This window comes from Anomalospiza imberbis, chromosome 18, assembly GCF_031753505.1.
Source record: "Anomalospiza imberbis isolate Cuckoo-Finch-1a 21T00152 chromosome 18, ASM3175350v1, whole genome shotgun sequence".
In the NCBI taxonomy this organism is placed as follows: domain Eukaryota; kingdom Metazoa; phylum Chordata; class Aves; order Passeriformes; family Viduidae; genus Anomalospiza; species Anomalospiza imberbis.
Window position 1 is genome coordinate 12,007,184 of NC_089698.1, and position 26,339 is coordinate 12,033,522.

The 26,339-nt window shown below is 41.3% G+C and overlaps 2 protein-coding genes and 1 long non-coding RNA gene across 4 annotated transcripts; 1 reads left to right on the forward strand and 2 right to left on the reverse strand.

The window, feature by feature from the left end:
- Positions 1-551: 551 nt before the first annotated feature.
- Positions 552-11,841, reverse strand: LOC137484912 (solute carrier family 2, facilitated glucose transporter member 11-like). Its single transcript, XM_068209121.1, has 12 exons — positions 11,311-11,841; positions 10,633-10,731; positions 9,609-9,769; positions 8,896-9,020; positions 7,375-7,504; positions 7,086-7,234; positions 6,281-6,468; positions 5,110-5,220; positions 4,934-5,035; positions 3,811-3,886; positions 2,705-2,832; positions 552-1,994 (listed from the first exon to the last, which is right to left on the reverse strand). Exons 1-12 carry the CDS (start codon positions 11,332-11,334, stop codon positions 1,788-1,790), a joined length of 1,500 nt encoding a protein of 499 aa, XP_068065222.1. The 5' UTR covers positions 11,335-11,841; the 3' UTR covers positions 552-1,787.
- Positions 11,842-14,841: 3,000 nt separating this feature from the next.
- LOC137484914 (uncharacterized) lies at positions 14,842-16,689 on the forward strand. Its single transcript, XR_011005101.1, has 3 exons — positions 14,842-15,372; positions 15,621-16,108; positions 16,589-16,689. It is a non-coding gene; the product is annotated as an uncharacterized lncRNA (long non-coding RNA).
- A 416-nt stretch (positions 16,690-17,105) lies between these two features.
- On the reverse strand, positions 17,106-25,830 carry LOC137484913 (solute carrier family 2, facilitated glucose transporter member 11-like). 2 transcript variants are annotated; one of them, XM_068209122.1, is made up of 12 exons: positions 25,657-25,829; positions 24,652-24,750; positions 23,875-24,035; positions 22,726-22,850; positions 22,261-22,390; positions 21,504-21,652; positions 20,952-21,139; positions 19,642-19,752; positions 19,028-19,129; positions 18,632-18,707; positions 17,723-17,850; positions 17,106-17,386 (listed from the first exon to the last, which is right to left on the reverse strand). In XM_068209122.1, the coding sequence occupies exons 1-12, from the start codon at positions 25,678-25,680 to the stop codon at positions 17,180-17,182; spliced, it is 1,500 nt and encodes a 499-aa protein (XP_068065223.1). In that variant the 5' UTR covers positions 25,681-25,829; the 3' UTR covers positions 17,106-17,179. The 2 variants fall into 2 exon arrangements, with proteins under 2 accessions (XP_068065223.1, XP_068065224.1); XM_068209123.1 differs by lacking the exon at positions 19,028-19,129 and having other exon boundaries at positions 25,657-25,830.
- Between the last annotated feature and the right edge of the window lie 509 nt (positions 25,831-26,339).

Sequence of the window (26,339 nt, forward strand, 5' to 3'; positions counted from 1 at the left end):
GCTGGCTTCCTGGGGAGGGTCCTGTGAGGAAGGCTTTCCTAAATGGCACCTAATGAGTAACTGAGATAGAGAAGTGACTCACTGGGGAGTCTGTCAGCAATGCTGCACAGTGCCACTCTGCTCTTCTTTCCACAGATTTCAGGGATTGTTGTAATGGAATTGTGTTTCCAGAATGACTGGTAGAGAAGAGAGAATTCTGTTTTGCAAAAAGTTGGTATTTCTTATCTATATTGATAAGAAATATTGATTGATTTCTTATCTGTATCTTAGCTGTCTCCAGATGACTGGTGGTTTTCAATCATATTACATGTATATGGAACACTACAAAGTTATTGAGTTTTCTGACTTTAGGACTCTTCATGTTTCGTAGACACACAGTTCTATTTATGTAGTTATATTTAATGAGATGTCTGAAGTGTCGCTCAGTACTAAAGACGGGAATAATGAAAAACCCCAGTCATGGAAGGTTATGCAGACCAACAACTTTTTCTAATCAACTGCCCCTGAGGAGATCATGATGTGGGGAAAGAAATGTTTGTGGAGGCCAGAAGTTTTATTACAAGGCAATCTGCCATTTTTATTATGGTTACCATTAGCAATTAAAAATAAGCAGCAGTTAAGATGAACAATTGAATTCTTAATTTCAATAACCTTATTTGAGTTGAAGTAAATATGCCAGTCAAAGCAACAGCAGAGGTAAAGCCACTTATTTTACTGTGCAAGTCTAGAGTTTGGATTTAAATTGTATGGTGTGCTTCACAGCAAGCCTTAGCTTTGTTCATGTTCTTCCTAATAGTATTTCTTTCCTTCTACAACCATGTGAGCCTCTCATTAATAGAGGGAAACAGGCAGAATGTTAGACACCTTCTAAAGAAATGAAAAGTCCCATGGGCCTGGATATTTCAAAAAAAAGTTTCTGATTCAATCCATTCCAGCCTGAGACAGTTCTTCTGGAGTAAACAGGTTCCAGGTAGCCAAAAGTCACAGGAAGAAAACAGCAGTTCAGTTGCTGTGGGATTCATAGCCCTTGAGATATCTGTGGGAATTCTGCTCCTGGAGGAAGAGCTGCAGACTTGAGATGACAGCAGTGATGGGCAGGAGGGCACAGAGTATCTAAAATGACAGTGGGTGCTTGGGGTTGATGGTGACTGGCCTCTCTCCATCAGTCCTTTTAGCTCTATTGCTGCTGAAAGGCAATCTGAAACGGTTGAAGTCTGTCAAACCAGACACTATACAAGGACATCATGGCACTGTGCATGGGAACCTGGCAAGGTTTGGTTATTCAGTTGAATCTAGAGAAACAAAGAATTTATCTCCTATTCCACTAAATTTTTTCTTTAATCTTTTATGGATTGAACACTAGCCAGAGATAGCAAGCCAAGAACTTCACTGTTCCCATTTCAGCACTGTAAAAACATACTCAGAAATCATAGAGAGGATCACAGGTCTTTCCTTTCTCTGCGGTCAGCAGAGTGTTTATAAATTCTACATGTGTCGTGTCAGTGTGTATTAGTTGCTCTTTTAAGAAGAGATTTACACATCAGCACGTTAAGCCAAAATGCTTATGATTCACACAAGTATATCCTGTTAATATCAGCCCTTACCACTTTTCAGAGCAGCCCAGAGTGGAGTGCTTGAGAAAGAAGCTGGTTTGGCAAAATGGGAACCTTGTAAGTGACAGATAGGAAAGCTGACAGTCCATTTGGAGCAACTTGTTAGTCAGAAAATGGCAAATGTCTTTTTTTCCCCTACTTTTTTGCAAAAACCTGATTCCCCCTTATGGTCAGTCAAAGCCTGGTGCAGAAGGTATAATCCTCTGTGACATGACTTGGAGTTGCTGGAATATGCTTGTTTTTAAAGTTTAGCTTATTGAATTCTTCTGTGATTTCCATGATTGATTTTCCTTTTGTTTCTGGAAGGAACAGGTGGATAATCATCCCTGAAGTGAAAAGTACCACCATAAAGATGAGGAAGCAGAAGTGCTTGAGTCTTTCCTGCAGGGAAGAACAAAGTGGGAAAGAGAGAAAGATGAGCACATCTTTGCTTTAGTCACTTTCTTGGCATGTTTTTTGTATTTGGGTCCCATGATGCCTTAAGTTTTAGCTTTTACATTTTTCAGATCCCGCACTGCATTAGTGTATAACTCTGAACTCTGTATAGGATGTTAGTTAGCTCTCTTCACATTTTGGGCAGACAGAGCAATTCTTCCAGGCCTGAGAACCAGGGTCATCAACACAGCCTCAGGCCCAAAAAATATAAATAAAAGGGATTTGGGGTGGAGGAAACCAGGGGAATGTGACTTCATTACCTGAAGCTGTAATTGGAAATTCACCTCTGATATGCAAATAGACCAAACTTAAGTCCATCTGAGAAACCTGTAACCATCATCCATCTTGGGTGTAGCCTCTGTGAGACTTTTGCACTGCCCAAGGTGCATCCTTTGAAGGCCTTTAATAAATGCCTACTTTATTCTTTTAGCTCTGTCTAGCCTCTGTTCTAGGAAGCCACACCAAGGCATCACCCAAAGTATTTTGAATTTGATAAGGAATTCTTTCCATTTTGACCTTTGAGAAATATTTTAGTCTGAATGAATATCTTGGGCAAATCAGGGCCCTTCGGTTGCAGAAGTGGGGGTGGGAGAGCAGGTGCCAGAGCACTCCAGGTGAGCCAGCACTGCCACCTCTGCTGGAGCAGAGGCACTCACCACGATGAACGGGAAGGTGGTGCCGATCACAAACACTCCCAGCCAGTTCAGAACGGCGCTGATCACAAAGGCAGGGGGTCTGCAGGACAGCTTGAAAATCTCAACCCTGGTGGAAACCGTGGCACCACCTGGAAGGAAAGAACAACAAGAATTGTTTCTTGTTTGATGTGCTTGCCTTCCACTTTTGGATTGAGTGTTACTGTTACACAGTCAGCTAATCGATGCTACTATAATGGACTGCCATGAATTGTGCAGTGGCATTGAGCATGCTCTGCTCTTTGTTACAAAAGAAAACGTTTGTGGCATCTAATAAACTGCTAGACATCAGTTTATGAAAGTGGTAAAATACTCAAATTAATTTAATATACTGCTAGACATCAGTTTATTAAAGTGGTAAAAGAAATAAATTTTGGGGGACATCCAAGAATTAAGTGGTTGACACTTGAGAAAGCCTGTTATCCTCTCATGAAAGAAGATGTGTCAGGATGGAATGACAATTACTACTGATAAAATTAATTTTCAGAGTAATTCTGCTAGATTACCAATGAGTCATCTTCCCAGATTTACTTCTTGGGCATTTCAGTTATGTTTTGAAGTCACAGGATTTCAAGTGTTTTGAGTTAGGAAAATAATTCAACCCTGCCTTATGGGAAGGCAAATATTAAAAAAATTATTAGCCTTTATAAAATAAAATCTAATGAGTAGCAGATAATAAATGCTAGGAAAAAAAATATTCCAAAGTAGATCTTCTGCACTGCTGTCTATGTGGGATAAGATGTAACATTATACAACACTGAATTTAAAAGAACTCTTGCTGTTCTTTTTCTCCTAGCATTTTAAGAAAATCTTTTACTCATCTGCTTTTGCTCTATTTTTGCTGTATTTTTCCAGTGTGCTCCTTTCCTCTTTTTAGCAAAATTCAAACCTGATGGTATTGAATTTTATGTCCAATGAATAATTGGACCCACAATGTTTAAATGACTGCAAGATTATGTTAAATGAATTTACTTATGCTAAATATTCTGCAATATAAGGCAGTATTTTCCTAACCCTATTAATAAGCTCACATGACTCAATTCCTTTATTTCATTTGATTGAGAACTTACCTGGCCCAACAGCAAAGACAACGGTAAACAGGATAATGAGAGCAAGGCTGCAGTACGGCATCCAGAAGTACCAGTCCTGGGGAAAAAAAGCCATAACAAACTTCTGGTTGAAAACTGTCAACAGCCCTAGGTGAGGAATGCTCCTGCTTTTCCAACACTGTCACCTCAAGAAAGAAATATTCAGTGTGTGGGAAAAGAGAGCTGTGGATCCACTCTGTGGATGGAGCAGCTGAGGTCTTTGTTAGGTGAGCAGACAGGTCTGCCAGTGCAAATCTACGGGGGCTTCCATTAAACGAAGTCTGAAGTGTTCTTTTGCACCCCATCCTTTCTTTTTGACCTCATAGTGCTTCCTCCGATCCTTAGGGACATGAGAAGGACAAATCCCATTTTTCTTAACTTTTGTTAAGTTATAGATTTAGAAACTGGTACTGAAAAGCAATTTTTCTAGATTTTAATCAAGGAGAAATGAGACGCAATACTTTAGGGAAAAAAGATTTCTCTCTGCTATGTTTGAGAGCATTCATGAAACAAAACCAGAAGTTTGCTGCCACCTTGCTTCTAGATCAGTTTTGCAGGGTATCTACAGAGTAGCTCTGGATGAGTACTGGTAACACAGTACTGGTCCCTGGTACCTGGTAACACAGGTGATTTGCTTCTGAAAAAGCTACAGCAATGACACAGAGGTATCACTGTCTGAGAGGTGAGCTGGTCTCCAGTCTGTGAACAGAGTGCCTCCCCACAGTTATCTGCAGCAAAGTTCAGTTTCAAATTAACTGATGCCAAAGGTCTGGGGTTTTGTTGTTGCTTGTTAAAAACAGCATGAATAGAAGGGGCCATTTTCCTAGGACTGCCTTGTGGTCTGTGCTGGCTGGTGTTTGGTGTTTGCAGTCTGATGAAGTCAGGAACCAGTCTCCCAGTGTTTTATGTGTTCCTTGCTAAGGTCATGGGATCATGTTGAAAGGAGGGCAGGAGTACAAGAGACTACTGGCTAAGAGAGGGTTTAATCCTACATATAGACAAGCTTGATTTAAGCCTCACTTTCTCAGTAGTGTGGTCCTGCCAGTGAGCTTTAGATCAGAAATAGAATAGACGGAGAAATCTGCTGCAAGCAGAACTTCCTTACCTGCAGGGACAGAGTCACGGTGATAGCAGCTAGCAGTGAACCCATGATCCAGTAGCCTCCTCTTAGGAGCACTTTCCTGCCCAGCCTCTCAATGATGGAGCTCTGAAGGACAGAAATCACATCAGTGTCAGTGCTGGAGAGCAAAGTGTGCCCCACTCCCTGGTAATGTGACTTACACAGACTACAGCAGCTGCGAGTTCAGAGAGTCCAATAGAGAGGGTCATATAGGAGGCCATTTTTTCATCAAAGCCAGCTGCCTGGAGAACTTCAAAAGTATAAAAATAAATCTGGAAAAAAAAAAAACCAAACCCATCAAACAGTAAGAGAAGAAAATAATTGATTTCTTATCCAAACTTGCGTGACACTGCCCCAGATATGAGCTGCTAATCAGCGAGCATGCAGCTCAGCTTTGGAGTGAGCTGGAATTCTGTACTTTTTTTGGTAGTATTCACTTTATCAGCAGAAAAAAAAAAATTCTATAATTAATTCATGAATTAATTTGATAAAAGATAAAATGTTGGGATAATTGGACCTCCACTACTACAATGCAATTAGGTTTGCAGACTCCTGATTTAGGTGCTTTCAGAAACAGCCAGGTATAGCTTGTTTTCAGAGCTCATCCAAAAACATCATTGTAGAATATTCCCAAGAAAGAAGAGCGTGGGTTATGGAGTCATCAGGGGTCAAACCAAACATCTTTTCAAGTATCTCTGCTAGTGTTTGGAGATATGCTGAAGTGATAAAGATGATAAATATTGCAGTTTAAGCAGAGTTAGATTTGGCTGTGTATTTCCTTTACAGATGCTGCTGCATTGTGATGTTAGAGGTAGGAGGGTCATGCAGGCAACTGCAAAGCTGTGACTTCAGAAGGATCCCAGAAAGGTACTGCTGTGAGGAAGAGCAGAGCTGCAGAAGCTGCAGAACAGGGAACATGCTTGTTGTTAGCTCTAAGGGCAGAGTGAGCAGACTGCTATCCCAACATCTCAGAGCCATCTCAGAGCTAAGAGCCAGGGGACAAATAGGAGCAGTTGCAGTGAGCAGTCACATAAAACTACAGATTTTGTCAGTAGAGAGTGGGCTCATTCCTGAGAGTGAGCTCTGGAGCTCTGCAGTGGCTCCCAAAGGTGGCTGTTCAGTGAGCCTAACTACAGAGGCAGGTAACTCCAGCAAGGACCAAGAGCTGGGCAGAGGGATGTCACACAGAGAGCCCAGCCAAGCTTTGTGGCTGCTGCTGTCCTGTAGAAGGACTGGCAGACAGCAAGGTTTGGGCTGAGAAGCCTGAAAAAAATGGAGGAAGCTCCTGTGAGCTGTGATATCTTGGAACTTTAAGGGGGAAATACACTCAACTGCATTGATGCCACATAGCTGAATTGTGGCGGTCAGAGTAACTATCATGTACAGCTGCCAACGGAAAGCTGGTTCTTTCACTAGTTCCAGGACACTCAAGATCTTGGTGTTTTTCATTGTTGCTTTCTCTTTCATGATGTCATCAATCTCTGCTTGGTGTTGGCCTTCACCCCAAAGCTGCCTTATGGCTGTGAAGAAGGAGAGCGAGACCTGCCATGTTAATTCGTCTCGGTTTATTCCCTACGAAGTTTTCTGAGCAGGTGATGCAAGTGTCTGGCAGCCCAGTGTGCGTGGGCTGGGGCTGTGCTGAGAGGCAGAGATGTCTTACAGGGTGTTCCAGAGCCCTGATCCCCTCCTGCTCAGTGGGACCTGCTGTGACAGAAGGGCCTAGTGGGGTGCACAAGGGCTCCCTCCCTGCCCATGGGGCCACTGTTCTGCCTTCCTCCTTCTCTCAGGGTGTGAGCAGGATGCACAGACAATAACCAGAGCTAAGGGGTGCCCAGTGGAGCCCTGCAGTGCAAACAGCTATTTTTCATTTATTATTTAGCATTAATCATCAGACTGACAGTGCAGGTGGTGTCAGACAAATGCGAAAGGTTTTGTAATACAGAGCTGTAGAGGGAAGTAGTTTTGTGTTCTGTGTGGGGACTACAACAATAATGGACTTAGTAGGTATTCACAGAGCCATGTGGGAAATGAGCAGGGAGAAACTTTGTCCTATTTATTTCTTTCCATATGGGGAAAGGAAGCATCACAAAATGATTCTAAGTCAAGTGGGGAACAGGAACTTGAAGCCCTCAGTTACCTTTTTTGCATCCTTCCTGGTCTCCTTTCTGCATGAGGAGATAGGGTGGGGACTCTGGGAAGAAGGGAAGTGTGACCAGCTGCACCAGTGCTGGGAGTCCACAGGAGGCCATCAGCATGGGCCACAGTGACTGGCTGCCCAGCAGCTCCCTGGCAGGGAGAGAAAAGGTGTGTTAGAGTTCATTGCATTGGCTTTGAGGAGAGAAAGGAAGGGATGGAAAAGCAGAGGGAGAAGCAAAAGGTGGAAGGGATCCAGAAATGAATTGTGTGGGTAATCAATTGCATTATACCTTTGTCCTGAAATTTGCCCTATGGCTTTTCCCAACGTCCAAAAGAAAGAAGAAGTAGAGTTTGCAAATCCACGGAGCTTCCTAGGGGAAATTTCTCCAACATATTGGTGATGTAGAGGAACACAAAGACCTTGAGGTGAAGAGGGAATTATGGGAGAGAAGAAAGAAGAAATAACCATTGGAAAGAAAACTGTATGTAAATAATTATTACAGAATACAGCTGTCTCTGGCACATACCTCAACTCACATCTGAGACTTTCAGTACTCGATTTTTTAACTCTTTGTACAAAAGTATTGGTCCTCTTTGCAGAGTGCTGTTTCTTGATCTTAAGAAATGTACAGTTTTCCCTTTAAAGTGTAGGTGTAGCCTCATCATAAGATCTCCTGTGAGCCTTAGCATGTTTTAAAGAACACAGGGTATGCAAGTGCTGAATAATTAAACACTTTTTAGCAGCACTTATTATGCTTGTAGTTAACCCACATAATCTCAACCTTTTCTGATATAATGCTTTTGAAGAGCTGTATGGTAGACTCATGGCAAATTATCACATATAGTGCTACAGTCAATGTTGATTTGTATATGATTTAGGTGGAGACATGAGTATTTCTTTTCTGCAATCCAGCAATAATTTTTATGATTTCAGGGAGACTTGATATTTCCAGTTATATTTATTAACTCAGACATGCTAAATACTAGTCTGGGAACAGAAGCTTTTTCCTGATATGGTGGTCACAGCCCCTTTTATCTGTTTCAAATGCAACATGTCCTTCTCTTGGCTGTATGTGATGGCAAAGCAATCTCTTTTGATTGCAGTCTCTTTAACAAAAATCAGGTTTTTGAATGGGGCATGATATAGATTCTAGAACAGAGCAAGGCCCCTGTTGGTAAGCTGTTCTCAAATTACAACCACAGCCCTTCAACGCATCTCTTTGTCAGAGAAGCAATGTACAAAACCTGGTTATTTGAAAAATAGGCATTAACTTCTAAGTTAACTCTTTAATAAGTGAAAAGAGGCACCCCTGTGAACATGCAAACAATAGAAAGGCAAGTTCTGGGGAGGGAAAAATACAAAAAAATACTGATAGCAGCACAGGATGTTTTGACTGCCCGTAGTCTACTTGTCAGGAGTGATTTTGCCTTATTAAGCCCAGATCTTTGTACTAACCCCAAGGACTTACTACTTGGAATACTCCTCCTTATGAAAATACTAGCTTTAAACTGTATAATTTTCAGTACTGCTAGCTAAAAATATTACACACTTTTTTCCTTCAAAAAATCCCTTGTTTCATGAGGTATCAAAACATCTCTGAGTATTCATATACTTGGCAAAGCTGAATTTCATTTGGTATCAGTGAAATTGATAATAATTATGCTCTTTATTGTAGAGCAATATAGGAAATCTTCTTACAAAAGATCACTGACTTCAACATTTTGTTTTCTTAGTGGAGGCTTATTATTTACTTTGAAAAAAGATGTAAGATTTTGTGAGATTCAGCTGACCTGTGGGAGAAGTCACTCACCTGCACTTACTCCACACATGAAGCGTCCAATTAGAATCATCTCAAAGGACTGGGATATTTTACTGCAGCCCATGATAGATGCTGCCACTATCATCAGCACGTTGTTGCACAAGAGACATTTTTTTCTGTAAGTGCAAGAAAATGAAAAGATTTTTTTGTAGCTCAGAAGGGAAAGGGCACTTAGTGCCATGCAGTAAGTCTTGGCTGAAGTTGTCTTGATAGTTTTTTGAAATTACACGTATGTGGTCCAGGATAAAATAAGCACTGGCTACTTTGGACTCATGGTATGCACTGGCACATGGCTGCACCTGGGAGTTTGGGAGCACTTCTGGGGTGTGTAGCAGAGAAAACTCTGAAAGCTTTTCTGCACTTGAACATCCACTGTGAAACACATTATTGCAGCACCAACAAGGATCTCAATGCTTCTGTGTTCTGAGTAGCACTTTCCAGAGCTCATTCTGACTTCAGCCAGGTGCTGCCTTTCCCCAGTGCTGAGATTAACCCAGCCTGAGGAGCTGTGGCTGGTGTGACAGGCTGGCAGCACAGTCCATGCCACAGGACATGGGCAGGAAGCAGGAAAAGCAGCTGACACCACAGCTAAGTTGGCTGTGCTACAGCCATCACTAAGTCTAAAAGTCTGTCTCATTTAACACCTCAACTATCATTTCCTTAAGCCGAGATTCAACTGACAAATTGTCTTTAAACATACATACTTGCCAAATTTGACAGTGAGGTATCTGCTTCCTGAAGAACCCAAGAGACCTCCTATACCAAAGATGGACACAGTGATAGACCACAGGAACAGGAGGTTATCCTGTTGGATGGGATAGCCATAGCGCTCCAGCCAAGTTTCATTAATGAAAGCCTTAACGTGCTGAGACAGAAAAAAAAGTCATTAACCATACCTGTGACAGGAGCACCTATTTTATTATATTTATGAAATAATTTTGTTGCTTCAGCTGAAGTTACTATTTCACATAGGCTTTAAACGTGTGTATTAGCTAACAGACATAGTATAATAGGGTGTTCTAAGCTCATTCTGCCAGTAAAAGTTCAATCTTTGGGTTTTTTATCCTTGAAATCTGAGGAAGCAAGGCATGGACTGAAGAATACTAAAGAATAGTGTACTAGTGTACTAAAGAACAGCGTAAATAGTACTACAAAGTTCTGCAAATGAGTTATGGGTTTTCTCTCACATACCTGCCAGGAATGCCACGTTACACAGAGCCTGTGCAGTGCAATTCCTAAATACTTTTCACTCAGAACTTAGTGCTCTGAAGCCAGAAAATAATGCTTTTCCATTAAGGTTATGTCTACAAAATAATGATATCTTCCCTCTAGACTTCAGTGCCCTTAATGTGGTCAGTGGAGAGAAACAGATTTTTCCTAGAGCATGGCTCACATGTTCTATTTTTCTGTGAGGATGGATAACCATAAAAATATCAACTGAAACCACTGAAGAAGGCACATGTGCTATAAGATTTTAGGGGAGACAGAAGCCACCTTAGTTAGTGTGTGTCTTCTGAGGAACAGTTCTATTAACAACTGGCAGATCTCTCTTTTCTTCTGTTTGCAACACTTTGACATGCTCTGCTCTTCATAGCATAGCATAGCAAATGGGAAATGAGAGGAGAATACTGTGATTAAACCCTTTCTGAGTGCCAGAGGAGCAGCCTCAGGCAGCAGTGGAGACCCAGTCCTCTCATTAACCAGTGTGCCAGGTGCATCTTTGCCTACCTGAGACATGTAGGTGATGGTAGAAATTTGAAAGCCGATTTGGAATGTGCCACCAATCCCCAGGACAGTGATCATTTGAAAGAGCCCCTGGTACTGAACCTGCAGAAGTAGAATAAAACCTTCTTAAGGTTGTGCCCACATGGGGCTGTTCTCACAATGTCTTCCATTCTCCAGAAACATCTCATTTGTTCAGGGGATTTTGAGGGAGCAACGTTCCCTCTGCTTGCCCTGGTGTGAGATGTACATCCTCCTGTGATTTCCCTACATCCAACTCAAGGAAGTGCAGCTTCCACAAACATCCTTGTCAAAGCACCATGGCTTCTAACATCCAATCCTGTTCCCTGCCTCTCAAAACCTCTGTCGCTATGTCTTGAACTAAATAATTAGATGTATTTTAAAAAGCACTTTTTTTTAACCAGGTAAGCAAAGCAAATTATGTTTCTAGATAAGCAAGTATTTTTCAGTCCAGGAAAACATTTAAGACACATTAATATATTGATAAAAATATGGTAAAGATGGATGGCAGAGCATATGAAGTGCTGTAATTCCTCAAAATAGTGGGCAGAACCACTACCAAGATGTTTGTAGTAAACAGGAGCCTTGTTCTTACCAAGACACCAATTTTCTTTTCTTTGAAGCCCCAGTAGCACACATGTAAATACCCCACCAAGTACTTACCAGGTTTGATAGGAAACCAGTCATCTCTGCCTGAGGGCTGGCTGTCCAGTGTGTGATGTGTCTTTGTCATCACAGGCTTGTGTCTCTCTGTCTCCTGCCTGCTGCTGCAGCACTGGGCATTTGGCTTCAGGGATCAGAGTTAAATTTTTACTATTTCATCTTCACTCACTTATATTTACTTCGACTGGCCAAAGTTAACACTGCCAGATTAAATATTTCAGGAAATAATTACATCTAGTCCAGTCTCCAGGGGGAAAGTTTCAAAGGAGAGAAAATTTGCATCTGGGGACCTGTGAGGGCTTTGGGAAGGGAAATGAGAAGACTTCAGGCAAAACAATCCAAATAATTTTCCAGGAACAGTAAAATGCTTTACTTCTGTGATATAGACTAGTGTGCATATCTGCCATAGTCTGCAGAAAGCAAAAAGCAGCTGGCACAAGGTTTAGCTACTGTTATTTATTAGTAAGTATGTGGTGTTCTGTTTCAGATTCTTTGATAAAGTAAGTATCATAATTAGAAGAAAAATAGGCAAATTTCACATGTTAATTTTGCTGTTCTGGCCTTATGAATCAGTCAGACTACGCTGAGGAAGGGTGTTTGCTGTCTGGTGTTTATAGGGATGTTTGTTGACCAGGTGTGGTGAAAAAGCAGTAAGAGACTCATGAAAGTTGTCAGAAAAGGTAAATATGCCCTAATGAACTGGGATATGACCACCAGGATCTTCCTCCCTCAGGTTTCAGCTTTGACACAGAATGGCTCCAAAATCAGTATTGCAGGCAGTGAAAAATCACCTTTGATTCCCAGAGGTTCCAACTGTAGCTCTACATAGCTTCCACTGGAGCCAGCACTGGGAAAAGAGGTTGCTTTGCCTGGGGCTTTCCTGTGTGGTTGATGCCCTGTGCTTTTCTTGCCTTCAAAGGCTTTGCTCATTCTCCTCATGCCAAGGGACTGTCCTGGAGGGGGCAAATGGGACAATGGGGTTGTACTGAGGCCCTCAGTAAATGCTCAAACTCACCCTCAGGACTCGTACTTTCAGTTTATAAAACACAGAATGTAATTATTTACAGAGGGGTTCACTGCAAATTATATGAGTCTCAATAAATGAGAAAAAAACGCATGTTAATATTAAAACCTTGGTTACTTGTGTAATTCCAACTATTGTCTGTATAACTGCATAGCAAATGCTGTTTATCCTGGCTGGCAGTAGTGTTCAGAATGACTTGGCATTTTTTATATTTTCTCTTGAACACTGACATTGTAACTACTTGCATATCTCTTGGCTATTGTTTCAAAATGTTAGTGTTTCCTTTTCATTATGTTTTTTTTTTTTCTCAAATTGTAGTGAGGTGTAGGGAGGTTATGTCATGAGGATTCACCCCTTGAAAATAATTACTTCAAATAGCAGCAAATCCCATCAGCTCACAGTGAAATTCCTCTTACATTTTGAGGGATTTCTGGTGATTCTGAGCCATGGTACTATTTCACCTTATTAGCAATTTTAGGAGAATTTAATTCTAGGAGCTTACTTCCTGGATTTTTGTGAAGTCAATAAAACTGACCATTTCTGTTGAAAATGTCACCTATATCGTTAAAAAATCTGCTACACTGGCAGTTGTGCACGAGTTCATGTTTAAAGAATGATTATTGAGTTAAGATCTTGTAATTATTTTTTTTATGTAGAACTGTAAGAAATGCTTGCTGTGAAATGGACAAACACATGAACCCCACCTCCATGAGGTGTGTCAAACAGTTTTGTGTAAAGAGCTGAAAATCAGGCTTGGTTCTAAGCCAGCTTGAGCCACACTAGACTGCTCATTGTGGATGACTGAAGCCATCTGCAGTTTAATTTCACACCAAGAGAAACTCAGTGGTTTCTTCTAGATTTGATTTGGGTTTGTTATAATCCAAAACTCAAAACTAAATTCTGAATAACAAAATCATGGGGACTGGAACTAAAGAAGGTCTTTAGGTACAAAACACATTCTAAGTGAAATCTAAGAGTTTAACATAGCACATATTTTATGTTATAATGACTTGTTGATTGTTGACTGCTCTCACATTTTCAAGGTGATATGAGAGTGACTCGCATTTGTGAAGATTCCTCTTGTATCTGTGAAAAAATATTGGTATCTTTTCCCATAATAGAAAACAATAATTTGCCTTTGTCTTACAGTCTGCAAGCATCAAGGTCTTTTATGACCTATGGTCTTTCTGCTGACCAGTTGGTGTAGGTGCTATTTCCTCAGAAGTATTTCCTGTATTTCCTGTAAAGGAATGAGGTATCCTAAAATCTAACGTGCCAAATTCATCATTATTTTCATAACAAAGTTTTCCTTTATCTCTGGAATGGAGAGAAAGATGATGATGTTGAGCTGATGAGGATCTCAGTAAAGATAAGGAAGAAGAAAGAGATGATGTTTTCCTGGAAATAAATCAGAGAAAGAAAATTTTGTTTTATTTTTTTGCTCCTCCTTTTACAGCATTTTGAACATGATGACAATGAAGGCAAAGTTTAACTTCATGGAATTCAGTTTGTTTGGTTACTGTGACATGACACACTGCAGTCTTTAGGTGTGAAACGGCAATAGAAATAAAATAGTTAAATTTTTTTTCTTTCCTGAAGGCAAGATAGGTAGGGTGAGCAGTCGAAATAATTTGAGATGTCTCTTACAGATGTATGAGAGAAAGGCTTTGGGATAGGACTAAAACAATTCAGAAACATTAATATTGGCAGGTTAATCATCTACCCTCTGGTTTATCTGTAACTGCAAGAGATGCAGCAGCAGTGAGCACTTGGGAGAACAGGTCTGGCACTTTGGATTGGTGTGGTTTGGGAGGACGAATGCTGCAGATGGAAAGGTTCATTAAAGCCATGAAGCAGAGGAGGAGCCCAGCAAAGCAACCTGGCTTCTTGCAGGAGACACTGGAGCTATATCAGAGCCGGCCACTTCACAAGAAGGGACAGAGGGACCCAGGGCAGCTGTTTTTAAACCAGCCTTGGTGCTGTGTGACAGCGATGGACAGTCCCTCTGCAGTGATCCAGCTTGCTTCTGCTGAGAGCAGATCCTGCAAAAGGACCAGCAAAGAGAGTGAAATCAGAGAGAAGGATCTGAGACATGAAAGTGGAAGTTGCTGCAGAACACACCATTGATCTGGTGCAGTGCCAATGGTGAACACTGATCCCAAGGGGTATTTTTCCATCTGTCAATTGAGTTAGCAACTCTATGGCTTGAATGTCTGCTCAGCACAGTTCAGAGGTACTGCCACCTGCAATTGCAGTTCACTGTGGAACCTGGGCAGTCCGGGAAAGAACAGCATGGAGGAAGAGAAGTGTTACATTTGTAATCCATTTGGCCTCATGCTGTCCTTATCTCTCACAGGAGACGCAGGCATTAGAAATTCCCCTGGACAGCACTGCTAGAGGAGCTGCAAGCTGCACTGTCAGAGAGGGCATGGTAGCAACATCTGTTGAGTGGAGACACTGAAGTGTTTGTTACTTGTGTTTGTAGGTGAGCTCTTATCCTTTTTTTTCTGCAAAGAGGAGTGGGGGGAAAGAGCTGTGAATGAAAAGTCAGTGGAAAAAAATTGCCATTGGATTTGGGAAGCATCCTTTACATTTTGACCCCACCATCAATGGCTCCTGAAGATGCTCTATCTGCTTTTCTTATCATGGAGGAAGATTTGAAGAGGATTGAAAGGGACTTGTGAGGGATCCACCAGTTCCCAACACAAGGAACATTACAACCAACCAATGGTAATGAACATGCAAGGAACAGTACAAGCTCATCACAGAAGAAGCTGCAATGTCATAGCCCCTGCATTTCTAGAATATTGGCTTGTTTGATGATGCTTAAACCATCTCAGCAGAACATGGAAAGCATAAATGCAAAAAAAATCATAAATCAGCTAAAGGTTCTGGATTTTCAGTTTTGCTGCTCGTCTTCACATTAACTAAACCATTCACAAAACCTTTCTTTTCAAATGTACCATTTCATAACATTATCAGGCTACCAGCTAGGAAAGTAGCCTGAGAGTATCACACTTGGACATGGAAGCAAGCAGGTACAAATGGTACAGAAACACCTCACCATCTAAGAAGTACAGGAATTTAATTTCTAATTTTTTAAAATCAGTTTTTCTAACCAGCTGGAACTTCCTTCAAAGTTTCCATGATTATTTAGTCCAGAACATTAAGTCTGTGTCTTTTAGTTTTTAAATTTTAAATGATAGCGCTAATTTTAAAGGATTATCCCCTTCCTATCCTATTATTTTGAAAAAAAAATGCTAAATACGTAATGCATTATCTTTAGGAATAGCAATTGCAACAGGCAACCTCTCAGTTCTTCTGAAAGTTAATGCTAACAGCTGGTGCTGCCAGCTGCAGTACTCACCACTTCTGGAAGGAGCTTGTCCATCTGCATCAGAAGTGTGGCTGATCCCAGGCAAAGAGAACTCTGTCAGACTGAGGAAGTGTTTTCTCCCATGCCTCTTCTGCACCTTCAGCTTCAGTAACCATCTTACTCTGGGGCTGAGGTTAATGTTTACTTCGTATGATTTCTGTTGATTTATGTTTTTTGTAGCAATTGGACAACACTTAAAATGGGTGGATTAAATATTTCAGTCCCTCAACAGGAGAGGGCCCTCTGAATGGGAACATCCACTATCATGAGTGCTCTCTGTTTTGATACATGGGCTGATAAAAAGAGTGAATCTAAAATCTAAATCAGGTTTTAATTGCTGGAACACACACTGGCACTTTATCATCAGAGCTTCTTCTGTGGTTATTTCTTGAGAAGCAGTGAGTACATTATTTTAAATTTTTTAAATTGAAAATTCCCTAAAACTCAATACTAATTCAGACCTCAGCACAATAATAATAAATAAGAATGGGTAAACTACAGAAAGGACTTATGGTCCTGCTAAAGAGGAGGCATGAAGTACCATTTGCAATCATGGCAGAAAAAGGAAAAAGAATTTATCATCCTATACAAAGGTAGAAGATTTTGGGGAGGGGAGTGATTAGACACTGCAGTGGCCAGCAGGACTGGCAGCTCTGGAGCAGCGCAGTGCAGGGGTGCTGTGGAGCACAGCACTGAAGGGTAGGATTGTGTGCTGGTGTGCAGCAGCAAAGTGCAGGGTGTCCTAGAGCAGCACACAGCCAGCAGATACTGGATATCACAACTTCTCCCTGTTTTTTTTGAGAAGTTACTTTTTATAAAATGGGCTGAGTTTTCGAGCTGTCTACTCTCTCAAAACCTTACTCTCTGTCTCTCTCCAGGACTCTTTTCTTCCAGTGCTCAGTACTGGGTGTGTATTTGTTAACCCTTGTGCCATCCATGAGGCACCAGAATATATTACAAGAACTTCCTCCTGATTTTGCTACAACTGATCTGCATGGAGAGTTTATTCCAGAGGATGCACGTCAGTCATGCTCCAGTCAGTTTGCTCCAGAGGATGCAAGTGAGAGTTCTTCTGCACCAAATGCCTGGGGATCAGGGCTGATCCCTGACAGCCATAGAGACAATCAGCACATGCAGTTACTTGATGTCAGCTCAAGGAAATAGAAGATGTTATTCTACCTGGCATTTGTATTCTACCTGGTATTTGTTCATGTGCACCATTCACAATCAACACTAAGTCCTTTACAGTGGGGTAGCATAAAGAAATGACACAAAAATTGTTTGCAAGAACAATGGCTATGTTTAATCCTATCTTCATCCTGCTCTTAATCCTGAGCAGAACTTTCTTATAAAGTAAGAAACATAGACACAAATCTTGCTGCTTTAAAATGATAGCAATGGAGAAAAATACAATTGAAATACAATTGATGTGTTATGTCAGAACAGTGGAAATTATTTATAGTAGCTTATCAGAGCTTGGTGCAGAATGTCTTTTCTTCAGCAGCATTCATCTCCACAGCCTGATGATGTTTCCTCTTAAACCGGCAGGTTTTGAATTTTTCTGTGATTTCAGAGGTTGACTTCCCTTTTGTTTCTGGGAGGAACAGGTAGATAAGAACCACTGAAATGACCAGGACAGCAACAAAGATGAGGAAGCAAAAAGGACCAAGAAGCATCTGGAGATAAAAAATAGAACAAGATGAGTGATTTCCTTGGCAACACTCGCACCCATAGATTCTTGAAACTTGTTGATTTGTTCCTGTGAAATAAGGAATAGGCTCATTTTACAGAAGCAATATTTATTTAGCTTTTCAATCTGTTTTTGGGGCAGCAGGTGGTTTCTGAAGTATTGAGAATTGTTTCATACAAATGGCCTCCATATACCATAGCGAGAAGGGATTCACAGTTTTGATCATCTACAAGTCATTTCATCCTACTCCCTGTCCAGATCAGCCTAGAAATCCTGATTAAATTGACAGATTGAAAGAGAAGATTTGAATCAAATTACATACTACAGCAAAGGGGAAAATCATTCCAGTGAAGGTGAGGCCTAGCCAAATGACAATTCCACCAATTACAAAAGCAGAGGCCCTTGTTGAGAGGGTGAAGATTTCGTTCATGACAGCCACAACAGCTCCAGCTGAGGAAAAAGAAAAACAACAAAAAAAAGTGATACAAAATTGTTGTAATTGACCATTTCCCATAGAAGATACCTCCGTTCTGCTATTGTGGGAATTTTGTGGTGTTTTCAAGACATTCATGGTTGTCAGGAGCAGCCCTTACAATACTAAAGGCTGTCATTTGAATTCAGAGACTTTAGTAACTACTGGTAGTGTTTAGTCAGAGAACTTCCAGAGTAAATCCTGATCTTAGGTGAGTGAGGTTCTACCAGAGAGCTGCAAGTTTGGGTCTGGTGTTACTGATGTAGGCGATTAAGGGTGATATTAAGAGAGGACAAGAAAGAACAGAGCAGTGCTAAGAGGCAGATTATGCATGCTGTCAGGTGTCAGTCTTTCATAGTGTAGTATTTTACAGGCAAGTTGAGAAAACTCTGGTATTTTAGAAAAGCCTACCTCTGCCCATTGACAGAGATCAGCCATCTGAACTTGTATGCACTGAACAGTATTCACACTGCAAAATAAATCTTCTTGAATTGATTAACAAGAATTTATTTGGTTTGAACCTGTAATCCAGTGAGAGAAAACAGGGTCCTGATTCATCTGGGTGTGAATGATTTGTTAAAGAAATTGTTTCTTGGGTAATGAATTCATCAAAAATTGAGATTCCCTCAATCTCAGTCTCAACTAAGCTGTTGATTTTCAAAGATATACTCACACATTCTAGTTCTACTTCTATACACTCATGGTCTGTGCCTATCCCTGTGGTCCAAGCTTTCCTGATGCTTTTATTGTGGTGCTCACCTGGTCCTAGTCCATAAGCAATGATGAACAGAAAGATGAGAATAACACTGCAGTACCGCAACCAGAGGAACTGATCCTAGAAAATGCGAAGGGAGGGAAGAGAACAAAACCAATTTTAAAGCTGTAACACAGCTGATCCGAGCACAGGAGCAGCAATATTTTGGAAAAGCCCATGATGCTGAGCTGTGTAATCGATGCTCTCTAGACCTGCTTATGTTTCTTTACTGAACACAGAGGAAGGCCAGAAGCAGCTGTTGGTGTCACATCTACAGAGGTGAGCTTGTATTTAGAAGATATTCTGACCTGCTGGTTTGGACATGAAAGCTAAGGCTGGCTATCTGCTGTCCTGCACAGAGAATTCTGATGCAGATCACTCCTGGAGAGACATTTGCTTACACTCAGCAGAAGGCTTGTTTCAAGCAACACCAGGATCAGTGCCATCAGCAAATAACCACCACACAGGAGCATTCGGCGTCCAAACCGATCGATTATGGAGCTCTGAGGAACAGAAAAAAATACTGCCTATCACTGGAAGCGTGGCAAAATCCAACTGTGAGCCATCCAACAAGTCAAGCATTCCCCTTGGGTTCTTTTTCAGAGAACACAAATCTTATTGGTACCAACTTTGTTATTTTATTGAATTCCTTCTACACTCTCTAATAGTATGAATTACCATCACTGCCCAGCATTGCAGCTACTTCTTAAACACTGTAATCGATGGAATCATGCTACAATTCCATCTGAATGTATAGATATACACAAACATATGGAAATAAGTACACATATTTATGTTTGAACGACACTTAGTAAGGGATTCTTATAAGAAATTAAGAGGAATGAAGATGGGATGAAACACATGAAAGTTGGGACAAAATTTGCAGTGGATGGTAACAACCACTGTACAGATTTATGCAGCACCACAGAAAAATTATTCGGTTCATAAGAAAAAGATTCATTTGCTTCAAGGAAGAATACTTTAATTCTTAAAACCCCAGGAGGCTCAGACTTACACAGAATATGATAGAGATGAGTTCAGAGATTGAAACTCCTACTGATACATATGGGATTATGCTTTCCTGCAGGTTGGCTGTTTCAAAAATTTCTGAGGTGTAAAAGGTAATCTGGGAAATAAGAAAAAAAAAAAACACAGTTAATAGATGTGATATGTGCTTATCCAGGATCACTTAGAACTGGATTTGTCCTCACTGCAAAACCAGCAATACATTATTGGGCTTTAGTAGAGGTAACATAACTGCTCCAGATGTGAGAAATCAAAAGGTTAACGGCAATCAAGGAAATGGATTTGTGAGGGGGGAAAAAAAAGTAAAAAAAAAAAAAGTAGTTGAAAGGAGTATATTACCTGTAAAACATGGGAAAAGGTGTTGTTTTCGCAAAAAGGGAAGGGAAAGGGACAAGACAGGAGAAAGAGGAAATCTCAGTCATAGCACACCATACATTGTCAACCCAACAGTTGATTCTGTTGCCCTTTTCCAGCTGCTAAACAGAAGCTGCTCATCTGCAGAGTCCCTGAGGGAATGGGCACCATTCCCCTGCCAGCAGAGTGCAGAGGGAATTCCATTGCTGGCAGCTGGAACGAGCCACCTCCAGCACAGGCTGAACCAGGGCTTATGGAGAGACCCCCAGACAAGTGATAACATGAAGGGAATGATTGCCAGCTTATGGTTCACCCCAGACAAATGATAACGTGAAGGGAATGATTGCCAGCTTATGGTTCACCCCAGACAAATGATAACGTGAAGGGAATGATTGCCAGCTTATGGTTCACCCCAGACAAATGATAACGTGAAGGGAATGATTGCCAGCTTATGGTTCACCCCAGACAAGTGATAATGTGAAGGGAATGATTGCCAGCTTGGGGTGCACTGGGCTCAGCCAGCTTTATGTGGAAACTGCTGAAAGGATGTTGCTTAATGCATAAAAGTCCTTTCTCAAATGAAATGAAACTGGATGGCAATAGCTGGCCATCTGCTACTGCAGAAATCAAAGAAAGTGGTGCTGGGCTGCTGTAAGCCTTAGGATACTTGTAACCCTTTCCTCTACAGATTCCTTGGTTGTACCACCAGGAGAATGAAGGCATCAGTGCCCTTGCAGGAACTTAGGCTGAGTTGGAGCTCTTGTATTCCCACCTGAGAAGTTCCCTGAAAGGTATGAACAATACTGGGGATGATAGCACAGGTTTCAGGCAGTGGGCTCTGTGTGAGGACGAATAATGCAGACCCAGAGGAAAGGGACAAGTTGGCATTGTGGCACTTTGGAGACTTCATAGCAGATCCAAGCATGGAAATAGGGCATACTCAACTGCACTCAGGCCACAGAGCTGCAGGCTCAGCAAAAGGAGGAGCATGGTACACAGCTGTGGGTGCACAGATCGTTCTCTCAGCACCTCTAGGACATTCATGATTTTGGTGCCTTTTGTTATAGCCTTTTCCTTCATCAAGTCATCAAATTCTGTGTGATAATTCCCTTCTCCCCAGAGTTGCTTCATGGCTACAGAAGAGACAGAATGAAGTATACTCCTCCATCATTTGATCCGCTCCTAATTCTGTGTTTTTCAACTTTTAATGACACTAAACATTTGCACTTGAATGCATGCTTTGATTCATCAATTACTGAGCAAAGGGCTGGAAGGAACATCACTTACTGGAACATGGTGAAACTTCTCTGGAAAATGCTGTAGCAGTTAGGGGTAGATCTTAAATGTCTCTGATGACTCTGCTTGGTCTGGAGGACTTTAATCATGTAATTATCAATTAATCTGTGGCTGGCTAATAGAAAAGCCAATTCCTGCTGTTAGCTTCACTTTCTCAAGAGTAATGATTTAACAAACTAAGGATCTAAAGTTTTATTTTACCTTTCAAGCAACCAGCTTTGTCTTCTTTTTGCAGCAAGAGATAGGGTGGGGACTCAGGAAAGAATGGCAAAAAGATGAGTTGAATCAACGCCACCAGCCCAGAGAAGGACAATAGCACATTCCACATGTCTTCAGTTCCTAAAAGTTCTCTATGAAAGCATGTTAGAATCTATTTATAGCCCAGTAAAATTACAGTTTATAACTAAATAGGTATTTTCTAAATTCTAGTCCAGCTAAACACACATGAAATACCTACAGTCATTGAAAAGTTCAATTGAAATGGATGATGTTTAGGTTAGTGACAGGAAAATAGACTAATACTTTATTTCTTCTGCAAGACTGACATCTTTCTTAGACTTTTAATTTCTGAAGGTCTAAATATTCCCACAACACCTCTCTGAACCAAAACTGCAACTCTGCATGAAGCCATCAAGAAATTAGTAAAACTTTTAGATCTCACAAGTTTAATAAGAGTATTTACATACAATCTTTTCTTATTAACTCCAGCAGAGAGACTGCACCTCCAGAGACTGAGTCGTCCTTTCCCAAGAGAAAGGCCTTTCTATCCCCAGGGAATGAGCATGGAAACCTCAGTGACGTGTATGGGGTAGATGCCTCCTCTTTGACTGCTGTAGTTAAGCAAAATAAAACCCCACCCTTGGTGTATGTCTGATTCTAGGGCTGGGAGAACACCACTTCCCTGCTATATCGAAGAAAAATAAATATAAAACAGGCTGAGAAGGAGTAGCACAGGCACCTTAATCCAAGAATTCGTGCTACAGTTTTTCCTAGTGCAAGAAACACTGTGGAGGTCACGTTTATAAATCCACGAAACTTCTTGGGTGAGATCTCTCCAGCATACTGAACATGGGCATTCATATGTATTCCTAAAGGGAGAAGACAGGAGAGTGCTAAAGCTGTGGAAAGAAAGAAAGAGAGTCCCTTTTCAGTTCCTTGCAGCTCTCTCCTCTCTCTTCTGAACCCTCTCCATATACCCGCTTCAGTAATGGGCTGAAAATGTACCTTTTACTTCAAGATGTTTAGCTAATCCAGCAGATCTCTCTACAAGAGCTCTTGAAGGCAGAGGACAGCTCATCTTCCCTTGCCCCAGTCTGTTCCGTGTTGCACTGGGTTCCAGCACATTCCTGGATACTCCCAGCAGGAAGATTTCTGTACCCACCCCAAAGAAGTCACATTAACATGGGCCAGTGGGGCGTCCTACCGGCAGCGATGCCCTCGAGGAACCTCCCAGCCAGGATCATCTCAAAGGACTTGGCTCTCCTGCTGAAGCCAGTGAGCAGCGCTGCTGTTATTAGCACCACGTTGTTGAGCAGCAGACTTTTCTTCCTGCAACACGGAACAAAACCTGGGTATGATCCATGTTTTTCTTCCTTGACTGATGTTTGACTCTTCTCCTCTGGATTTACAGGCTGAAGCCATGGCCACTGTAATATACGATTTAGGATAAATTCATGCTCAGGACTAAAAAATACAGTAGCCTTTTTAATGGAACCAAGTGATGGGAAAGAGCAATATACACAGGATGAGTTCCTGTCTCAAAAGATAGTTATTCTGAAAGATTATTCGGTCTAGAAGTTATGCCTTGAACGATAAGATGAATATCCATCACCAGAACAAGATATTCGAGGGGATTACCATCTAACAGGGTTTAAACAATCAGAGTATTCCGGGAAAACCTGCATTCAGAAGCACCACAAGAAAAGAACAGGCATAAATATGTAAAAAAGGACAAAAGGAAACAAGAGGACCCCCCCTAGAATCCCGCTAAGTCTAGAAACAGTATAAAAAAGACCCTGTGAAACCAGTACCCTGTGAACTGCTAGAGTACAGTGCTGCATTAGTCTGGACCCAGTTCACCCAGCACCCATTGCCTGACTCGCTGCTGATCTACTTGTAGCTTTTCCAATTTTACTTTGATTTAATTTAATAAATTCCTTTCATTATTAAATTGATTAATTCATTTATAACAGCCACATTTAAACCCATTGCTTATAGGACAACCAAATCTGGTTATAAAAAGGCATGATTCTTTGCAGAGGAGTGGAAAGGGAGAAGCTAGATTCCTCTTACTCACAGTGTGAGCAAACCATGAGGCTGAAGGAAACTCCTGCAGGGCAAAATGTCAGCAAAACGACGGGAATTGTATGTCACCAAAAGCTGTGACAAGGAAATCAGAAATATCTGCATGTTCTTGTCTCTCCAATGCACCCTGGTTTAGTTTTATGAGCTGGGTAATTTCTGTGGCAGCAGGGGGCAGTGAAATTCTGGTATCCCTTCTTTTAGTTGACTAATATTTAATAGCTTCCCCTGTTACAGCCCTGGGTAGCGAGATGCTGGGAAATGTACTTACTTTCCAAATTTTGCAGTCAGGTAGCCACTGCACAGACACCCTATCATCCCACCCATGCAGTACACAGACACGATGAGGGACCACAGTAGCATCAGGGTCTCCTGAGGCAGCACAGAACCGTATCGCTCCAGCCAAGTTTCGTTGACAAATTTCTGAATGTACTAGGACAAAAAAGAGATTTTTGTTCCACCAAGGCACTAATCATAATGTTCTTCATAATGTTTACAATTTAAACAAATTAGATTAATAGTCGTGACTAAAAGCGTGACCGTAGGATATTTGTTTGCAAATAAGGATTGATATTTCCTCTCATACAGCCTAATAGTGTACAAGCATCTTTCAAAAATTAATTATACCCTTCAGTGTATAATTGAATCCTACCTCTCTTACACCAAAAAACTAGAACCTTCATTATATTATATATTCATTATAGTAAAGTGCAAATGTTCTTGTGGCCAGTAATGAATATAAAGAGGAAAGGGCTGAGCTGAAGGCTGACTCCATCAGCTATTTTGGGGGATTTTTTTCTCCATGGCATAAACTTTAAGGAGGTATCTCAATATGTTGTTTCCACAAAATTCTGTGGGAAGTTGTCTTTGGAGCACAGCTCCTTGCAAGCATGCACACTTTGACAGTGACAGTAAGGCATTGGAAACAGCTGGCAATAAACTGACATAGCAACACCCAAGAACTTTGGTAAAGCATCTGCAAAGTGCAAGGCCTAGGACCATGAAGAACAGTTAGAGTTGGGATTTTCTTTTCTCCAGCTTTGCCTACCAGAGAAGTGTAATTGATGACAGACATTTGAAAACCAGAGAGGTGTGTTCCACCAATTCCCAGCACCACGATCATTAGCAACAGCCTCCGGTATTGAACCTGCCAAAGAGAACGGAACACATCCTAAGCTCCTGATACCAGCATGCCGTTCAGACCATGAGATAATTTACAGCACCTTATATCTTCACATTTCTATGACTAAGAAACCTTTAACATGCAAAAACCCATCTTGGATTTCACAATAATCAAGAAAATTCATTTGGTAAATTGTTAAAATACACATCTGCATATTGTGCTATGTTTCTCTCCCGGCTATTAGCAATCTGAAAAGATACATTCTCTAATTCTGTTAGTTCTGCTAACCACAGAAAACAAAAATCATAAAAGCCTTGTTGAGATCATTTGTGTTTACCTTTTTACTAGAAAGAAGCTACAGCTTTCTTGAATCCCTTTTTGCTTTCACCTTTGCCTCCTTAGGGACAGTGTTCACCATTTTCCAGAGATTACTCAAGTCTGTCCTCTCAAAACACTTTTTTATATTTCACTTTCATCAACCTTGTATGAAATGATATTTTTAGAGGCCCTATCTGAATGATTCCTATTGGAAATGCTGTGTTTCCTTGATGTACACTGAATTTCAGAGCATTTCTCACAAGCACAAATGTTTCCAGGCATTCAGTCAGGTCACACTTTAAACTGATGAGTATTCTCAATTGTCCCTGAGAGCACAGAGCAGGAGAGAGGGAGAGTTTTTTGTGTTTTGTGTTTTTCGTTGATACTGTGTTCTCCCCCCAAATCCCCATCTTTCCTGGTTTCCCAGGTCCTCTCACTGTTTTGCATTTCTAATGTATTTTCTGCAGATGCCATTTAGTCAGGCATTGCTCAACCAGTGTTGTCACAAACTCTGTTGCTCATTTTTATAACAAGAAGTATTCCCCTTGCTGCAATCTTAGACCATGCTGCTGTTAGTGACCAGGGCTAGAACACAAGAATTTGGATACTCACCAGGTCTGAGAGGAAACCAGCCATTTCCCCTTGAAACCCTGCCCACTCTGAGAGCTCTTGTCAAGTCTGCCAGATGAGAGAGATGAGTTCCACACTGAGATTGTGAGAGTTTGGGATCACAGCACCAAAGTTAAATTCTAACTATGTGGCTTTTAGCAAATTGTGTCCTCCCCTGACACTGGCCAGGGCCTCTTCTTGCTGGTTTAATTATTCTAAGACCCAGATATGACAAGCTGATTACAACACTGGTAAATGTTTATCCTTGAATTGGGAGCACTGGCCCTTACTCACACTGCTAAAACCCCCGAGTGTTCCAGTTGTGTGAGGAGTCAAGAGAGTGCCACAATCTTCCCTTCAGTGGAACAGAGTCCCTCTTGACCTCTCTTGAAAGCAGCTTGGGCAGGGGAGGTTTTCTTCCCCTCCAGTCTACAACAGGCCTTTAGAATTGTAGCTCAGCCATAATGCCTCTTCTTGCCTGCTAGAAGATTTACAATTGCTTGAACAGTTTTCCAGTGTAGGAAATGAAGTATTGGAATATTGGCATTTGTGTCCTTGCTAACTCCCAGTTCTTGACAGAGGCTCAGAGTTTTTCCAGAACCACTCAGAAGCCTCTCTGTAACAGTGGAATTGGCCCACTGTGTGCCAGAGCACAATGCCACGTCTCAGTGGGCAAGGAGCTGATG

Coding starts and splice junctions, on each gene's coding strand:
- LOC137484912 (XM_068209121.1), bottom strand. CDS start 11,334: ATGACTGGTTTCCTATCAAACCTG. Junction 7,505..8,895: donor CATGTGTGGAGTAAGTGCAG/GTGAGTGACTTC, acceptor CTTCACCTCAAG/GTCTTTGTGTTCCTCTACAT. Junction 6,469..7,085: donor CCAGGAAGGATGCAAAAAAG/GTAACTGAGGGC, acceptor CCTTCTTCACAG/CCATAAGGCAGCTTTGGGGT.
- LOC137484913 (XM_068209122.1), bottom strand. CDS start 25,680: ATGGCTGGTTTCCTCTCAGACCTG. Junction 24,036..24,651: donor TCATCAATTACACTTCTCTG/GTAGGCAAAGCT, acceptor TTTTTGTCCTAG/TACATTCAGAAATTTGTCAA. Junction 22,391..22,725: donor CCTCGAGGGCATCGCTGCCG/GTAGGACGCCCC, acceptor TTCTCCCTTTAG/GAATACATATGAATGCCCAT.